Here is a 16,569-nt window from a genome sequence, read left to right as displayed (position 1 = left end):
CCTTGCTGGCAAGGCTGAAAATGATTCTGAAGAATTTCTCGCAGATAAATTATTTTACAAAACCATAAATGCATTCTGCCCTGTTTTGAGGTGCCTTTTTAGTTCTTCATTTTATAACCGCAACCCTTTTGGTTAACACGTTTTTTACGTATCAGGGTCTCAACAAATTTGCCGCCCTTTATATTCTGTTACTCATATGGTAACACAATAACAGTCCGTTGCAATATTATACCGAGTTAAATCCCCTAACCCAGACACATTTTCTGCTCCCGAGAAACTCTATTTCTCAGAAACCTGCGTAAGCTTGTTCTCCATTAAATTTGTGCCTCTTAAGAAAACTGCCAACTTCCCCAACGAATATGTTCTGCCGTTTAAATAAACATAATCTAGATTAAGATTAGCTGTCTTGGCCAAGTGTGCTCTTGCCGATTGTACAGTTACAAAAAAATTATTCAACAATCATATTCCTGTTTCCGAAATCCCTGCCCAACCATCGCACTGAAAAATAAAGATGCTGCTGAGAGGAAATTACTAAAGCGAGATATGGATAGCAAATATATTGTGAATTTTCTTCTTACGTTGAGAATTCCAACTTCTTCTCCTTTGAAGTTAATGATCTCCAGTTGTTCTCTCAGATCAACCTGTACAAAATAAGTATAATTTAGTTCTGGAGAATGAGATTCTTTTAGTGCACATGCAGAACTATAATATACAATTACCTACCATGTAGGCAAGCGGCTGTAAGTAAACTTGCACAGTCCCTATCCTGACTTCCGTGTTGGGATCCTCTAAAAAAGGGTCTCGTTCCTGCAGGTGCGAAGTTAATACATAGAGTTGCAAGGCGCTTTAGAAGGCAATGCTCGGACACGTGAATGAATAGGTGACGGTATTGTGTCGCCTACCTCGTCTACTTCCCACTGCTCACCGTTCTCGTACTTGCTGTACATTTCCTTCATGGCAAATACGCGGCTCAGAAATTTCTCTTTTGTCCAATCAAATTCTTGTTCAGCTTTCAGGTATCTGGCCTTTACGTATACCTAGGACCACATAAAAATTAAAATATTAGTTTCACGTGAACGACCTTAGCCATATGAAAGTATACAAGAGGAACAATAATGTTACATTATGGAAAATATGATAGCAATTTATTTTTAATACCATCTAGCAAAGCGTGGCTTATGGATTCCTTTTGCAAAGCTATTACACTCGGTTATCGTACCGGTTTTGTTTACTTCTGGCACATAGATCTTTGCTGTAGATGAGTTGTACAGTCTTTTTAAAGTAAGATGATGCCACTAGGTATGGGACCGCAGCAACTCTAAAATTGAAAGCTTCCCTGTCCATAACCTTTCGGCGTAAAAATAAACAAAACTAACCTCAAGCTCCTTGATTCCCGCACCATAACGGTACGATCAATGCCTACGAGAGGGCGTGACGAAGCTATTCTCGCTTTAATTCTCGCTTGCTTATTAAGAAGGCTGCTCGGGCTATTTAGTAACATATGTTCACAAGTGAACGTATAATAATCCAAAACAAAGTCTATAGATGTTTTATCACAGTAACGAGACATATCCTGCAATTAAAATACTTTAACCATATGCAATATCCAAGTCTTCATCATCATCAGCGTATTTTATGTCCACTGCAGGACGGAGGCCTCTCCCAAATGTTACACAGCTAAAAATAAAAAAAGAAATTGAACACGCATTTGTTCAGCACATGCTTTAGCCTTAAGACATTAGTGCATCTACTTGATTAGTAAAAACAGATTCTCTTTATTGTATGTTGAATGCATGAATTAACCTGTCTTGTAACGCAATATTCATTCTTGCTTTTTCTCCTCAATCTTCTCTTAAATTTACATCTTTATGTTTACATTTTTCGTTCTTGTTACCAGCACAGACATGTTGCTCCCCTGCTTGCTCTTATTGTGCATTTAATGTATCCTTTTGCATGTGAGGCGGTAAAGCAAATAGTTCTAACGTCAGTCATACAAAGAAGCGTAATATTATTGTTTCATTGTCTGCTGGGAAAGTAAGCGCACAATTTGTAACCCAGAATAGCGCATATCACTTTTTTGAACTTAAGGTACTTCCTAACGCATTCCAAGAAACGTTTACGTTAGATGTCAACGTACCGAGCGTTTGAAAAATTGTAAGCAACATTAATTAGGTCGCACATTCTGAAGGTAAAACAAGCCTTACGAATAATTATGATACAATAACCGTTTCCGACTGGAACTCTGAAACACCAAGCATACTTATTAGCTTTTATATTAACAAGCTCACTTCAATTTTTATTTTTTTCGACCATTTTCACACAGTTCCTGAATTTCATTTTATGGAACAATGGGCTGCTGAGAAATTGGCTTTTTTTAAGTTTCCCACGACATCTTTTCATGCCGTCTGATCACCTGATGTCTTAACTTGCTAAGGTTGTGACGAGGAATGTGCAAATTTATTAGGTAGCTTTTACTTGTCAACGAATGCACTGCAGATTAAGTCAAGCAAAGCTTGTCGTTGAGCACGTAAGACTATCCCACAATATGTCCTGAGAAATTTTCCTACAAAACATGAACACTAAAAACTGCCGCTATCGTCAACACCGTCATTGAGAAAGGATCTAAGTACCACTACCATAAGCATACATACGTATTTCACTTACCTCTGTGCGGCCAAGCTGCTTTCCCAGTAGCTGGGGCGACACAAGCAAGATCTCAAAATGAACGCCCCTGTCAAGTTCTGCGCTCATTGCATTGGCTTCGTCAATTTTTGGCAGAACTTCTATCATATCTCGATTCAGTAGGGCCGTTTCTGGAAAGCATAGTCAATATTCTATCACATAGAGTTCTATAACAAATCACTACGAGTACTGTTATACCGCACTCACAAGATAATTACTGTTAAAAGTTTTCATGAATGGCAGTTCAAGCGTAACCAATCATACCCTCTTTCTCTTGTTATTTAGTCAGTGAAATCAACCTGTTCCTCCTCACCTATTGAGTCGTCATCTTGAAGTTTAATGCCCGCCCTGAGAGCGATTTCTTCCTGCGCCATTTCGTAAGTGACCTCTGGATACTTCGACAAGTCGTGCCTGTCATGCTGCCTCGGATTGACGAAGAGGAACAGCTGAGTTTGGCCGAAGACTATCCTGCCCCGAGAGAAAAGAAAAAAAAAAAGATGAGCATGGCGACGGCAATGAAACACTTGTGAGCTTCAAAGATGAGCTTCAAAGTCTGGCTGTGTACCCGCCGTGGGTACGTGTCTTAACATTTGTGGCAACACGAACATAAAGAAGCAAGCTCGCGCTTTTCCATACGTAGTTATTTGAAAACGACCAACTTGTTACTGTGTTCGAAATATTTATAAATGACGCAAGAAGCACTGCTCAAGAAACAACAGCAATCAAATGCGCATTTTGTAGTGAATTTCCAACGGAAGGACACTCGTAATTCAAAATAATTCAATAATGCGATTCGGACAAAACAAGGAACTGACCTGTCATTGTGGCGAAGCGTCACTGAAGATGTTACAGGCGAGCCGTTCACGAGAAGTTTTGCCTCGGGACATGCCCTGTCCACAGTAACTTCAGAATCTGACCTCTGAATAATGGCATGTTTGTCTTGAATCCTAAGGACACCCAAAAAACAAGGTGCAAATTTCGTACACGAACGCATTCTGAAAAATGGAAGCATTCCACAAATGCTGGAAGCAACGCGATCTACTTCTGAGCCCGCGGTGCTCCAAAAGCAGTTCTCTCCTAAGTGCAGTACGCCCACGTTTATGTATTGCGCCCCCACAGAATGGAATGCCGCCGCAACAGTGAAGCGAACCCGCGTCCTCGTGCCCTTCGCAGCAAAGTGTCATATACACTGGACCCCAGCGCGGCGGTGAAATAAAATTTCAACTGGAAACCCACATACGCAGACACACATACGTAGCTCCTTGCAGTCCAGGATATCCTTCTTTACTCCAATGCCGTGCACTTTAGGATGTCTTCGAATCTCTATCACTGCCTAGCATAGCAAGCAGAAAACAAAAACAACTAATGATTCAAAATAATATTTCATTTGCCACTGGGCGCTCGTGTATGGTAATTCCTCCATTTCGACTTTCGCACTGTTTTATTGTAAAATGAAGTCCTACGTTTCGACAAAAGCGTCAAATTCAGTTGAAAGCAGCTGCGTTAGATTTGTTTGATGGAGTAACTAATGCAAAAAAATATACCTCCTGCCATATCAGTCAAATTATTTTAAGCATGTTATCAGTTTACAAAAAAAAAATCGGCTTACCACTTTTTCAGTGGAATCGGTCATGACACGAAAGAGACACGCGTATTCTGGGGAAGAGTGGCAGCTTTCTGGCCCGTTTAGAACTTCAGGTTCCTAATTATGCAAAGCCTTTCCTTAAATACAATTGCAAAAGGGGAAGTAATGACATCGAAAGCAAGCGCGCGAGGAATGTGCTGCTGCGAAGCGTAAGCAAAACTTGAGAGACTGCTAGGCACCAAAGGTTTATCCGACGTCACGCTCAACGCGTATTCGGCGGAACTACTCGTTCGAGCTCCGGCCGAATTGCGCGCGAGCGTCGATAAATTTATTCAAAGTTGGTCGCTCTATGGGCTCAAAAGGAGTTTGCGATGAAAAGCGGGCGACCGGCCTCGTCTTTACAACCGCTCCTAGCGATCACCTCTACCCCCTTCCCCGGCGGCGCCTCCCTCTCGTCATCCTGTGAACGTTTGTTCGAATGGCCCTCTTCGAGATGCCACCGTCTTACAAAACCGCGAAGCGGCGCCAGCTCGTAGGGATGCCAGGAAATTGGCGTGATGATGATAGCGCGACGCACCTGTAGCGCGCCGATTTTCTGTGAAGCCCCGGAATAAAACACTTGTGTGTTAAGAAAACGTCATTACGTTAGCTAAGAAGTATCACGTGTAGACTCAACCTTCGGCATTTGTCATACACTCCAGCACGATTAATGCTACACTTAATAACTAGGAAAACTTTCAAATGCCATGTGCTTCTTGCAGCGACCACGAAGATGCGTCGCTGTCACAGGTAACCTAATTTTTCGTTCCTAAGTGATGCGTCATTATTGATACTGCAATGCGCAAGTACTATAAGTTTTTGTTTTTCTAGGCTAAGTAAAGTTTATCTTATATTGGGCCAGGATGTAGCACGGTCCAACAATATCTGAATTACTTTAAGTATAAGTGTCAATAAAACTGCCTTGAAACTTCAATACAAAGTGTGTGCATACCCTACACCTAGCATAACGATGTCTGCGTCAGCTTTTCCAACAGTCGATGTTCCTTTCTGAAGAATGTGCACGATTCGTCCCGAAAGTAGTGGGTCCAGGTTCAGATTGCTGAGGTGCGGCAGTGCTTTCTTCTCCTCCTCCGTTATCAGCTTTTGTGTGTCCTGCACCACGATAAGAAAAGCGATGACGTTACGTACGTGTCCTAATGGCACACTAAATTGTCACTGTCCTTTATTAACTGTCGATTGCGCAAACCGACCCTATTCATACGTATCGAATACATTTCAAGCGTTTGCCTTTCGTGAACTTTCTTCATACCGTCCAGGACATTCCATCGCCGCCGACGGTGTGAAGGCGACAGCATGGCGACAATGGTGTGACGACGCCATAATGACGAAGACTGTATGGTAACAACAGCATGGCCACAATGAAAAGACAAAAATAAAATGAAGATGATGCTACGAACACAACGGCATGACGGCGACGTTGTGGTTACAGAAGCATGACGACAACTGTAGGACGACAGCTCAACAAAGACGATGGCATGATGATGACAAAGTGATGATGACGGTGTGAAGACGGCGGCGGGATTACGTCGAAATGATAGCCAACCCATGCTCTCGTAAAGCTCTCGTAAACGCTTACGTACTTGACGTTTTGCCCTAGAATGCCTCGATTTGCACTTTATCCGGCGTCGGCTTGCACTTTGTCTGGCACGGGCCAATCATTCGAGACAGCAACCAGCGCCCTCAAATTGGAGGAAGAGGCAAAGAAAGCTTTGCTTTATATGTTCGTAAAAGAGCGAAGCAGCCATCTCGACCAATTTATGCGCAGGTGTTTTGTGCGCAGGTCTTTATTGTAATTTATTGTGTGACTGCTACCTCTTATCTAACAAAGTTCTGTAATACGCCGCTATGTCAAACATGAAACAATCGAAGCTGTTAAAATTCAAGCATTACCAGCAGCTCCACACGACGCAGCTTAGAATATAACTTCTTTAGCAGTTCATTGCATTATACTGTAATCTCTGCTCAGTTTCTGTAACAAAAAGATACTTCCTGAGAGAGAGCTTTCTATAGCTTCCGTTGGGCGGCATTAATATTATCACCATCGACAAGCACCACTGCCGGTAGTCGAATTCTACCATTAGTGGACATAACGTGTCTTGGCACGTCACAGATCGAGATACAATTAAGTTGCACTTTTTTATATTGCCTACGAATGCCTCAAGTTGAACAACACACTGGCCACAAGGAAACAGGAAGTACACGTAAGTATGAAATGCGGTACTTGGGATTTCTGGCTTGGAAAATCCCCCCACTACGTTAAATCGCAAGGGCTGTAGTCATTGTGTTAAAGAACAATGTCGCAGAAAATAGCGCCACAAGGCTACTGACCTCTTTTCTTGCAGAGCTCTTGAGTTTCTCTTCGTACGACTGCTTCATGATGAGCATCTGGGCCTCGTTCTCCTTGATGACGGCTTGCATGTCCTCCTCCCATTTCCGTTTCATTTGGTTCAATTCTGTGCAGATAAAAGTGTAATCGAAGCAGACGATGACGTGCCATTCATGGGTAGCTTATGCAAAGCTATGCACAAATGTGCGGTCTAAGAGAAAAGAAAGTGGCTGAAATGAGGCCATCTAACATGGCCTATAACAACACACATGACTACGTTTTTCTGTGCAAATGAACTAGACTTGGTTGAGCAGGTTTTTTCCGACAAGCCTGCTTTTCTTGGTTTATTAGCAAAAACACTGGTTTGAGCTACACATGAAATGCACAGCAAGAGAGAGCTTTGGACTTTACTTACAAATTGCCCATGCTGAAGGAAGTGCAAGAATGTGGAATGTATTTCTTTTATATAATATTCTACATAACTTTCATTGGACAATAAACGCAGCGGAGTAAAGCTCACCCTCGTCGGTCAGGCCGGCGCTCAGGACGTTGTCGACGTTTCCTTTCGCAAGTTTTTTCTTCAGGGCTTCGTTCTCCTGCCTCAGCTCCCGAATCAATTTGTCCGTGGGATCCTCATTTATGCGCACTAGGTTCTTTATTTCCTTCGTGCGCTCCGCTGTAAGCGAGTCACTCGTTCAGAACGAATAAATCACCCTCATAATAATGCATATGGTAAATATTACAGCAACACTGCTACTGATGCAAAGCACCCGCTAGCATTGGCAAAGTGCAATACACGTTCTTCGATTGCAGGGAATTGGAAAACCAGACTGCTGTGGTTATTTATCATAATATCTGTAATGGTATTTGATTTACCTGCATAGACCCTTCGTAAAGGTTTTTTAGAGGCACAACATTCACATCACATTTACGGGAGAAAACTCAAATAAAAGTATGCGTCATTTAAAGTAACTTCTTCCTGTATTTCTGTCTACGTGAACCTTACTTGAACGCTGGAGTAATGAGAAAAATGAAAATGTATCCAGGTAAAAATACCGGAAGCAAAGAAAGCGTCAACTTTATAGGTATAAAAATGATTCAAATGGTATTAGAAGCGCCCAGACGCTTTAAGTAAGCAGGCGACTCATGAATGCCGACGGGTGTCCCTCGAAGGACATAATTGCGTGCACCAAATCGCTTGTGGCACATCCGTAGCTGCAGGATTATTACAGTACATGTCAAGATTTGTTGTTGAGTTGAACTTTGCACTATTTCGTCTCACGTATTTTTTTGTATTTTTTTTACAAAGGGGAACAAGTTTCTTTGAAATTGTTTCCATATGAATTTGGTCGTGCTATTCGATATGGAAAGATAATCGCTCCATCAAATCTTTGCACCGTATCTAAGCAAGATTTGTAAACTCGGCTCATTGACAGAAACAGTTGTTCATTCTAAGTGGCATTTTTACGTACTTACAGGTTATTGAACCAGACTGCTACAACATTACGTTGTGAATGTGGTAGGCTACATCACCATACAAGACAAAAATGCCGACACTTAAACTTCATCGGCAACATCAAGGAAGGTTGTCATACTGGTGGAGGAGTTCAGTTTTTTTTTTTTTTTTTTGATAGAGATATCAAGAAGCACAGTTTATCTTTTTCGTGAGATGACCACGCTAGGAAACCTCCCGGCACCTAGCTCTCGGGAGTCAACATCTGACGGCTCGAAGTAAAAAACAATAAAGCGAATTTCGCTGAGAAGAAAAAGCCGTCACTGGTCGAAGAGCTCTTTCAGGCTTCCTTCGGCAGATGGCAGCACCCCTGCATTAGGCAACCATAAGGGCGCTCACGAAGAGCGGTCGCGGGTGGAACTTCTGCTTCTGTGTTTAGTCGGCAGGTAGCGGCACCCGTTTGGTAGGCAGGCAGTGTGGGCTAATTCTGCTATTTTGCCTTACGGGTCTTGCGTTGCTTGTGCTTATAGCCGGAATGCTGTGAATCGCCAGGAGCAAGCAGGGGGAGAGCGATTAAGCGGGAGGCCGCTACGACCGCGGAGCTTGGGTCAGCCGCAGCAGCTACGACGGAAATGGGAGAACTGCTTCTCGAAGGGCCAATGTCGAATGGTGTGTAAGGAGAGAGAAATTAGTAAGTCATGAGAGATGTTTCGACTCCCTGATCAATGTGGGTGGTTGACGTTGGTTTTGTTGTTGTGCAAGCGATATAAAACACATCGGCGAGGGCGGATCTACAGGAGTTTCTGCAGCAGCAAATCAGGTTTCCATCTACCCTTCATCTTCACAACAATTATTACGGTTTAGATAAAAGCAAAGAGAATCATTTGAAAAGCAAACAGGAGAATTCATGTCGGAGCCACAAAAGAAAGAGTAATACGATAACTACATCAAAATGTGTACAAAAATTGCACATTGTGTACACATTGTTTTACAGCGTAAGGAGCAATGTACATAAGGAATAGACGGAAACTTAGGAATAGTAACACCTCATATTTTTCTATGCGTTGGCACGCCAATCGCAATTTCACATGTCAGCTTAAACTGCAGTGGCATTAAGAAACTGCCTCCAGCAGTGCATAGTACCAAGAAAAATATTAGTGGACGAAAAAAAAATATAAATAAAAGGCTGGCGGACTCGTAAAGATCTCCTCCAAGCTAAGGGAAGTAGCGGAGTGAAGCGAATAGCAAAATATGGATCGACCTTAGGTCCACTACAACAATGTGTGAGTCAGCGAGCGAAAGGCCTGAGAACCATTCGGACCGATGGCAAGTGCCGAATCAGCTCTTTTTTTATTGGTCTTCTTCTGACCTCGCAGCTTGGAGCACGAGCCACCAGACACACGCATCGCAGCACGCCATATAAAATGCGGCCGAGGAATATGACGATGGCTGCTCCACGGGTCCCCACCGCACCTTTCTAGAAGAAGAGCAGCGGCGCAGCTGCTCAAAAAAATAAAATAAAACGGTGCCCAAAAAGAGCCTTTGATGCCGGTCAATCGGGTAGATCTGTCGGTTCAGCGGTCGTAAAATTGTTGAAAGCGTGTGTTGATGAAGAGGCCACTAGGTAGGCTGGTTTGACCTTATCTATCAAAACGAGTTCTTTACGTCCGTTGAGGTTGATGGCAACCGTTTTTTTTTGTTGTTGTTGGTTGAGTAGCTTCAAATGGCTGTAATAGGGAGACGTATGAGGCGTTCGGATGCCTTCACGCCGTACGAAAATGTGGCTCGCTGTAGACATGTCTTTGCTGACAGAAACATTACTTAATGATGGAACCCTTCTAGGGCAAGGACGCATGCGTGCAATCAGGAAGCAGAGGTGCTTAACATAGCAGTCTGGGTCTGGCGTGGTAACACTAGCGGGGCTAAAAAAGTCACCGAGCAACCACATCGTTATTTTATAGGCCAACACCACAGTTTACAGCCGAGGTTTTCCTTGAAAGAGGAGTACACAACTAGCAGGACGAGAGGAAAGACTGCAGGACTAGGAGAGCAAGCCTGACAGGCCATCAAGGTGGTTTTAAGTTGCCAGTGAAGGCCTTCAACCATTCTATTTAATGATGAGTTTTACACGGCAGTGCGCATAAACGCGAACGCCAAGCAGGCACGCGAGTTTGCGGAAGAGATCTCATGCGAAGTGCCAGCTTCGATTGATCGTAACAAAGCAGGGACCTCTGAAGCACAAGAACCAGCCACCGACCAACACGGAAGCCTCTGCAAGTGCCGCTATGTCAGTGAGAGGAAAGGCTTCAAGCCGGTGGGTATTACAGTCTACGCAAGTGAGTATGCAGCGAGCACCTCGGTATGGTGCTCGCTGTCGATGTCGATGTGAATGTGATCGAACCGGACGTCAGGTCAACGAAAGGAAGGAATTGGCGACTTCGTGTGTCGCGTCGTCTTGGAGCGTTGACAGTGAAGGCACTCGCTGTGAATGAACATAAACTTTCAACTAAACTATAAGGTAATGCGCATTCGAGTGCGCTTTTTCAAGCTTGCTTGTGTGTTCTAGATGCCTGAAAAAGTAAAGATTTTGTGTAAAAGGTAAGATACCACTACCCGGGATCTGATGAACGCCTTCTATTTACCTCGTAGACGGATGGCTTGCGTAAGCGACACATCTATTTCGTTAATGAATACTGAGAAGTGTTTATTGCGCGGCTTGCTATAATCTGTGGTAGTGACAGTGTGATTACAGGTTTCTCACATGCGCAACAAAAGACATATATTGAGGAGCGACGAAGAATAAAATTAGTCGAAAGTTGGTGCTTGTCCGTGTGCCTTACTATGTCCTTGTCTTGAATTCTGCGCATTACATTTATTTCCTTCAATTATGAACCAACTCACCCACAACTCTTACTGCGCAAGCCAGAATTCACACTGGGACACAGAACGCAGGAAGTAATTAGACGCTGGGAGGCACAAACTCCAAGTTGACTTGCGCCGTGTAGTTCATCAAATATTTGATGGTGGAGTCGGACAGGAAAGAACGGGCGTGTTCAACCCTTTGACACGTCGCAAGTGATGGTGACTGTAGAAAATGGAAGGGGAACGTCGCACAGCGCCAATAAGGTAGCCGAGGACCGGAGGGTCCGAAGCTCGACGTCTGAACGCTACGCCGTGGCAATTTCTTCAATGTCAAGTGTGGTCATGGACATTGCGTCAGTGCGGGAGAAGAGATCTGCGGCTGAGAAGACTGGGCGTTCAATGCATCGTCTTTCCACACGGTGAACACGGAGATGAAATCGAGGTGCCGTATGTCTCGTGCGCTAAAAGTGGCGTGGTTGCCGTGAAAAGCGAACGTGAAACTCTTTTGTTCCAGGCAGACGTGAATGCTTGTTCCTCCCAGCATGTGTTCGAAATCTCGGACACCTGAGTATACCGCAAGTAACTCGCGACCGATCCTGCTGTAGCGCGTTTCTGCAGGCTTCCGCTTCTGTGAGAAAAGCTAGACTGGCCACTAAGAGTTGCGCTGGAACTACTGTAGAACGGCGCCAACAGCACAACTAAATGCTTCGGTGCTAAGACGCATTGGTCAACACGTAGAAGATGCGCCAGCAGGGTCGCATCTGCCAATACGTTTCTGTCAACATGGAAGGACTATTCGGCATCCTAAGTGGACGGCAATGGAGCGGACGGAGCTTTAGTAGTGTTGAGAAGCTCGGTCAGTGGTATAACAATTCGGGCGATGTTAGGAAGAAAACGGTGGTTGAAGTTGAGCAGCCCAAGGAACTCATGTAGCTTTCGCAGTGGCATTGGACGAGAAAACTCGCGCGAGGCTTGAACTTTCTTTTCTAACGCTCTGATTCCTTCGGGAATCACGCGGTGTCCGAGGCACTCAATGTAGGGGACACCAAAGACACACTTTACGGCGTTGATGAAAAGGCCGTGATCCTGGAGCCGAGAAAATAGCAGGCGCAAGTGGTTGCTATGCTGCTCGGGGTAAATACTAGCCTCCAGGAAGCCATAGAAGTGTACAGAGACAAACGGCAGTCCCAGAGTGATCTCGTTGATAAACCTTTGGAATGTATGAGCAGTGTTTCTCATCCTGAAGCGTGCACACACGTACTCGAAAGACCCGAATGGTGTAGCAGTTGCAATCTTTAGGATGTCCACTGGTTCGACCGGGATATTATGGTAGGCCTTCACTGAATATACTTACGCGACACTGATAAGAGACGATGCGCGTGTTGAGCCCACGGTGGTCGCTTCAGTGGCGCCAATCTCCTGGGTGATGCTTTGGTACCATGTGGAGAGCAGAATAACAACTTCTCGACGTAGGACGGATGATATCCACTTGCAGCATGTGGTCGAATTCCCTCCTTGCGATGGCAAGGCGGTCAACAGCGAGACTTCTGGGTCGGCAGAATACTGACTGGGAGGCCTGGGGTGATAACACGATGCGTGACGCTGTGATTTACTAGCAGCTCAAGAGGGAAGGAATTGTGATGGCTTGGAAGTCTGACAGAGTTAAGACGAACGCAGATGATGGTATCTGGGCTACCATTCTAGTGCATGATGTCATAGGTGCTAGCATATATTGTATGGATATCCTAGTCTTCGTGTCCACGAGGCGACAAGCGCAGAGGTCAAGACTAAGGGCGAGCTAGGTCACAAAGTTCGCACCTAATATGGTCATGCGTAGGTCTGCAACAATGAACTATCGGAAGGCGCGTTGGAAACCCGAGCCGATAGGGGGAGAGCCCTGGTTAGATGTGTGGATAGAAGAGCTTTTGGCTACTTGAAGCGGCGTGGTTGTTTTGGCACTCTGTCGGTCTAGTCGCGCGGCAGGAACGACGCTGACCTCTTTCCCCGTGTCCACGCGAAACCGTTGTCTGGCATTCATGTTATTTACGTAGAACACGCGGCTTGTCGTACGGCAAGAGACACCTGCCTCCATCAGTTAATCTGCAGCATGTCCCCCGCCAGCTGCAAGGGCAACGCCACTGCCGTGCCCTGGCACCGAATTTCTTTTTATGCGAGCAATACGTGCCGCGACGAGGCCCAGAATGGCAGCCAGACCAAGAAGGGAATCTGGGATGGCTATCGCGGTCGCACTGACGACGGTTGTGCAATGACCGTAGTGCAGTAATGGTCTCGGCAAGTTGGCGAATCATTTGCTCAAGGCGAGACTGCCAACATTCGATGTGTGACAGCTGAACGGTCGTTGTTGTGACAGTACCTCTTGCTGAATATGGAGCGATGCGGTCGGCCAGTTCTGCAAGATTGTCGAGGGGCATGTTTTCTGGCGTGGTAGCCAAGGCGACCACCAGCAATCTTCCTGCCGCTTTGTTTCTGTATGCTTCTCGTTTTTATCTTTTTAAAATTTGCTGGCATTCATTATCATTGTCTGACCATGTGCCAATTAGCCCAACAAGCCACTTTTAAGATTCTGCGGCAGGCGCTTAAGGAGCAGTTCACGTAGCAGTGGGTTGTTTGCGTCAAGCCTAGAGTCACTAAGGAGCCGCCGCGTGCGACTTAGAAGTTTGGACGGTCGACTCTCGCCGAGCTCCTCGTCGTTGAGGAGCTACTGTAGGCGCCGGCGCACAGACAAAAATTTGCATTGTAGCACCATCGTTTTGAACTGATCATTGGGGTTGGTGTCGTGGGGTGCGTCCACAATATCTTGGAACTCCTAAACCACCGCTGTAGAGAGTGCCGAGACAGCCTGGTGGAACTCCTCGACCACCTCTGTAGGAGTGCCGAGACATCGTAGAGGAACCTCGCGCGCTGCGAGGTAATGCGCCGAAGGTCGAAGATGGCCTCCACCTGAGTAAACCAGGCTGCAAGATTTTATGGTCAAAAGGACGGCGAGGGAATTTGCACTGTGGCGATGCGCTCAGCGCTGGTCCTCGGGTCCTCGGTCTCTCGTTTGTGGCCTGGTTCATGATGTCGTGCTCGCCGTGCACTCACGCCCGGGTCACCACGTTGTAAAGACCGAAATTAGGACCACTACAACAATGTGTTAGTCAGCGAGCGAAAGGCCTGAGAACCATTCGTACCGATGGCAGGAGGTGAAGCAGCTTTCTTGCTCGCATGATCCTCACTTGTCGCGCTTACCCACTACGGGGGATTCAGGTAGAGCGCAAACTCTCGCTGGATCGTCAATTCGAAGTCTCGGAGATTGCGCACGCCCTTCATGACCTAAACGAACGCTCGGCCCCTGGCCCAGATGGACTCACAAACAAACTACTCAGAAATCTAGATGACAAAGCCATACAAATCATTACGAGCAAAATTAACGAAGTATGGGCTGAAGGCCTGGTGCCGGACGAATGGCGAACTACCAATGTAGTCCTCATCTCTAAACCCGGAATACCGCTCCATGCAGAGAATCTGAGACCCATCTCCCTTACATCGTGTCTCGGGAAAGTCGCGCAACATGCCATCCACAATAGAATTGGAGAGAACAATGAAGAAAACGGCCTATTCCGCCACTATCTCATAGGCTTCAGAAAGTCACTATCCACGCAAGGCGCCATACTACTCATCAGGAGCGCCATCATAGACAACAAATCCAGGGATGTAAGAGGAATCCTGGCGCTCGACTTCCCGATGGCCTTCGACTCGGTCAGCCATGAACACATCCTCAACGAAATCTCCACTTTAAATCTCGGAGTAAATTTCCACGACTGTGAAAGATCGTTTTTGGCTGACCGAACGACCACCATAAACGTCGGACAGATAAGAAGCAGAACGCACAAGTTAGGCAACATCGGGACCCCGCAAGGATCAGTGTTTTCGCTGCTTCTTTTCAACATCTCAATGAACGATCTCTCCAACAAACTATCGAAAGTCTCGTGAGCAGGGCACGCGATTTAAGCAGACGACATCACCATTTGGTCCGCGAGCGGCCCGCTGGGCACTCTGGAGTAGAACGTACAGCAAGCGCTCGACACCACGGAAGCTTTCCTAACAAACAGGGGACTGAAGCTCTCCCCCAGCAAATCAGAACAGCCCCTTAGCTCCCTCCCCGCTCACCAATATACCAGGGACGGACGAAACATCCCCAGCTGTAGCACAATCAAGGTCCTGGGCATGATCATTGGGGCTTACAGCTATGACAACGCGCAGACACTAAAACGCATCGAAACGAGAACCCTGACCTTCGCCAGGGTCTTATCGCGGCTCTACAGCACAAGGAACGGACTGAAAAAGCACAACCTCATGACAGCATTTCACCCCTTCCTCATCAGCCACGTAACCTACGCCGCCCCTTCCTCAACTAAAAGAAGACTGAGCTGAACAATATCGACACACTAATCAGAACAGGATTAGAAAAGGTCCTAAGCGTCCCTAGAAACACTAGAACTGAGCGACTCCTCCAACTGGGGCTACACAGCACGGCAACTGAACTGTTTGAGGCATAGCGAAACGCCCAAATTAGTTGGCTGTCACTCAAAAGGACGGGCACCGAAATCTTACTAGAACCAGGCATACAGCCCCTCTTCATGCCATCAGGGAAGTCGCAACTATGCACAAACGCCAAGAGGGCAATAACAGTTGATCCACACCCAAGAAGCATACACCCGACCAACAACGAAAGACAGAGAAAAGGGAAAGCTCCTCAAACGTAACACATGAAACGTAACGACAACATTAAACGTAACGAAACGCAAGTCATCTTTGTTGACGCGGCTAGATATTGGAATCGAGGCGCGTACGCGGTCTCCGAGGTGGACGCTCATGGCTCGCTCGTCAACGCAGCCGCGGTAGTGACCACTTCACCCATGAAGCAGAGGAAATGACCATCGCGGTGGCCCTTCGAAGCTGCAAAGGAGCCGGCATCATTTATTCGGACTCAAGAACAGCCATCAGTACCTCTTCGGCGGCCCTCGGCTCTTGGAAAGCAGCTAAACAAAAAACAGCAAACAAACAAACAAAGCTAAGCAAAACAAACAAAGCTAAACAAAGTTAACAAAATTTTCTACCAGGAAGCGTGAGATTACAATCTGATGTCCCCACACATCACATGGTTCCCGGCCCACATGGGAATCATTTCTGCACGTCCTGACTGTTATCCGGACGAGCACGCACACCAACTAACGCGAGAACTCGCATTCAGCGTCTGCGGTCCACCCCCTCGCTTCGACCCAGCCTGGAGAGACCTAGACAACAAAGACCCGCTCGTGTAATACCAGGAAATCACTTCAAATCACAGGCTAGGGAAGAATTTTTCCTCCTTCTCAACCAAAGCTCAAAAATGCACAGGGCGTCACTTACAGACGGTTTCAGACTGGAACATACATCACACCGACGACACTAAGCCGGATCAATCCAGACCTTTCTACTGAATGCCCACACTGCGGCCACAAATGCAACAACTTCGAACACATGCTCTAGCTGTGCCCTGCCAACGCGAGCACAGACTTTACCGACCAGCCCTTCTGGGACTCAGGGCTCAGAAGC

At 46.1% G+C, this 16,569-nt stretch overlaps 1 protein-coding gene across 1 annotated transcript in view; it reads right to left on the bottom strand.

Annotated features, from left to right (window-relative positions):
* LOC126530359 (kinesin-like protein KIF28) overlaps window positions 1-16,569 on the bottom strand; it is an 85,784-nt gene that overhangs the window by 24,142 nt on the left and 45,073 nt on the right. Inside the window, exons 10-19 of the mRNA XM_055070255.2 lie at window positions 7,174-7,329; window positions 6,656-6,780; window positions 5,259-5,419; window positions 3,498-3,629; window positions 2,996-3,150; window positions 2,637-2,813; window positions 2,226-2,242; window positions 903-1,037; window positions 724-807; window positions 579-641 (exon numbers count right to left, since the gene is read on the bottom strand). Coding sequence (XP_054926230.2) covers window positions 579-641; window positions 724-807; window positions 903-1,037; window positions 2,226-2,242; window positions 2,637-2,813; window positions 2,996-3,150; window positions 3,498-3,629; window positions 5,259-5,419; window positions 6,656-6,780; window positions 7,174-7,329 — 1,205 coding nt within the window. The remainder of the gene's footprint in view (window positions 1-578; window positions 642-723; window positions 808-902; window positions 1,038-2,225; window positions 2,243-2,636; window positions 2,814-2,995; window positions 3,151-3,497; window positions 3,630-5,258; window positions 5,420-6,655; window positions 6,781-7,173; window positions 7,330-16,569) is intronic.

Source organism: Dermacentor andersoni, chromosome 5, assembly GCF_023375885.2.
Source record: "Dermacentor andersoni chromosome 5, qqDerAnde1_hic_scaffold, whole genome shotgun sequence".
Classification (NCBI taxonomy): Eukaryota; Metazoa; Arthropoda; class Arachnida; order Ixodida; family Ixodidae; genus Dermacentor; species Dermacentor andersoni.
This window is presented reverse-complemented; position numbering and strand designations above follow the sequence as displayed.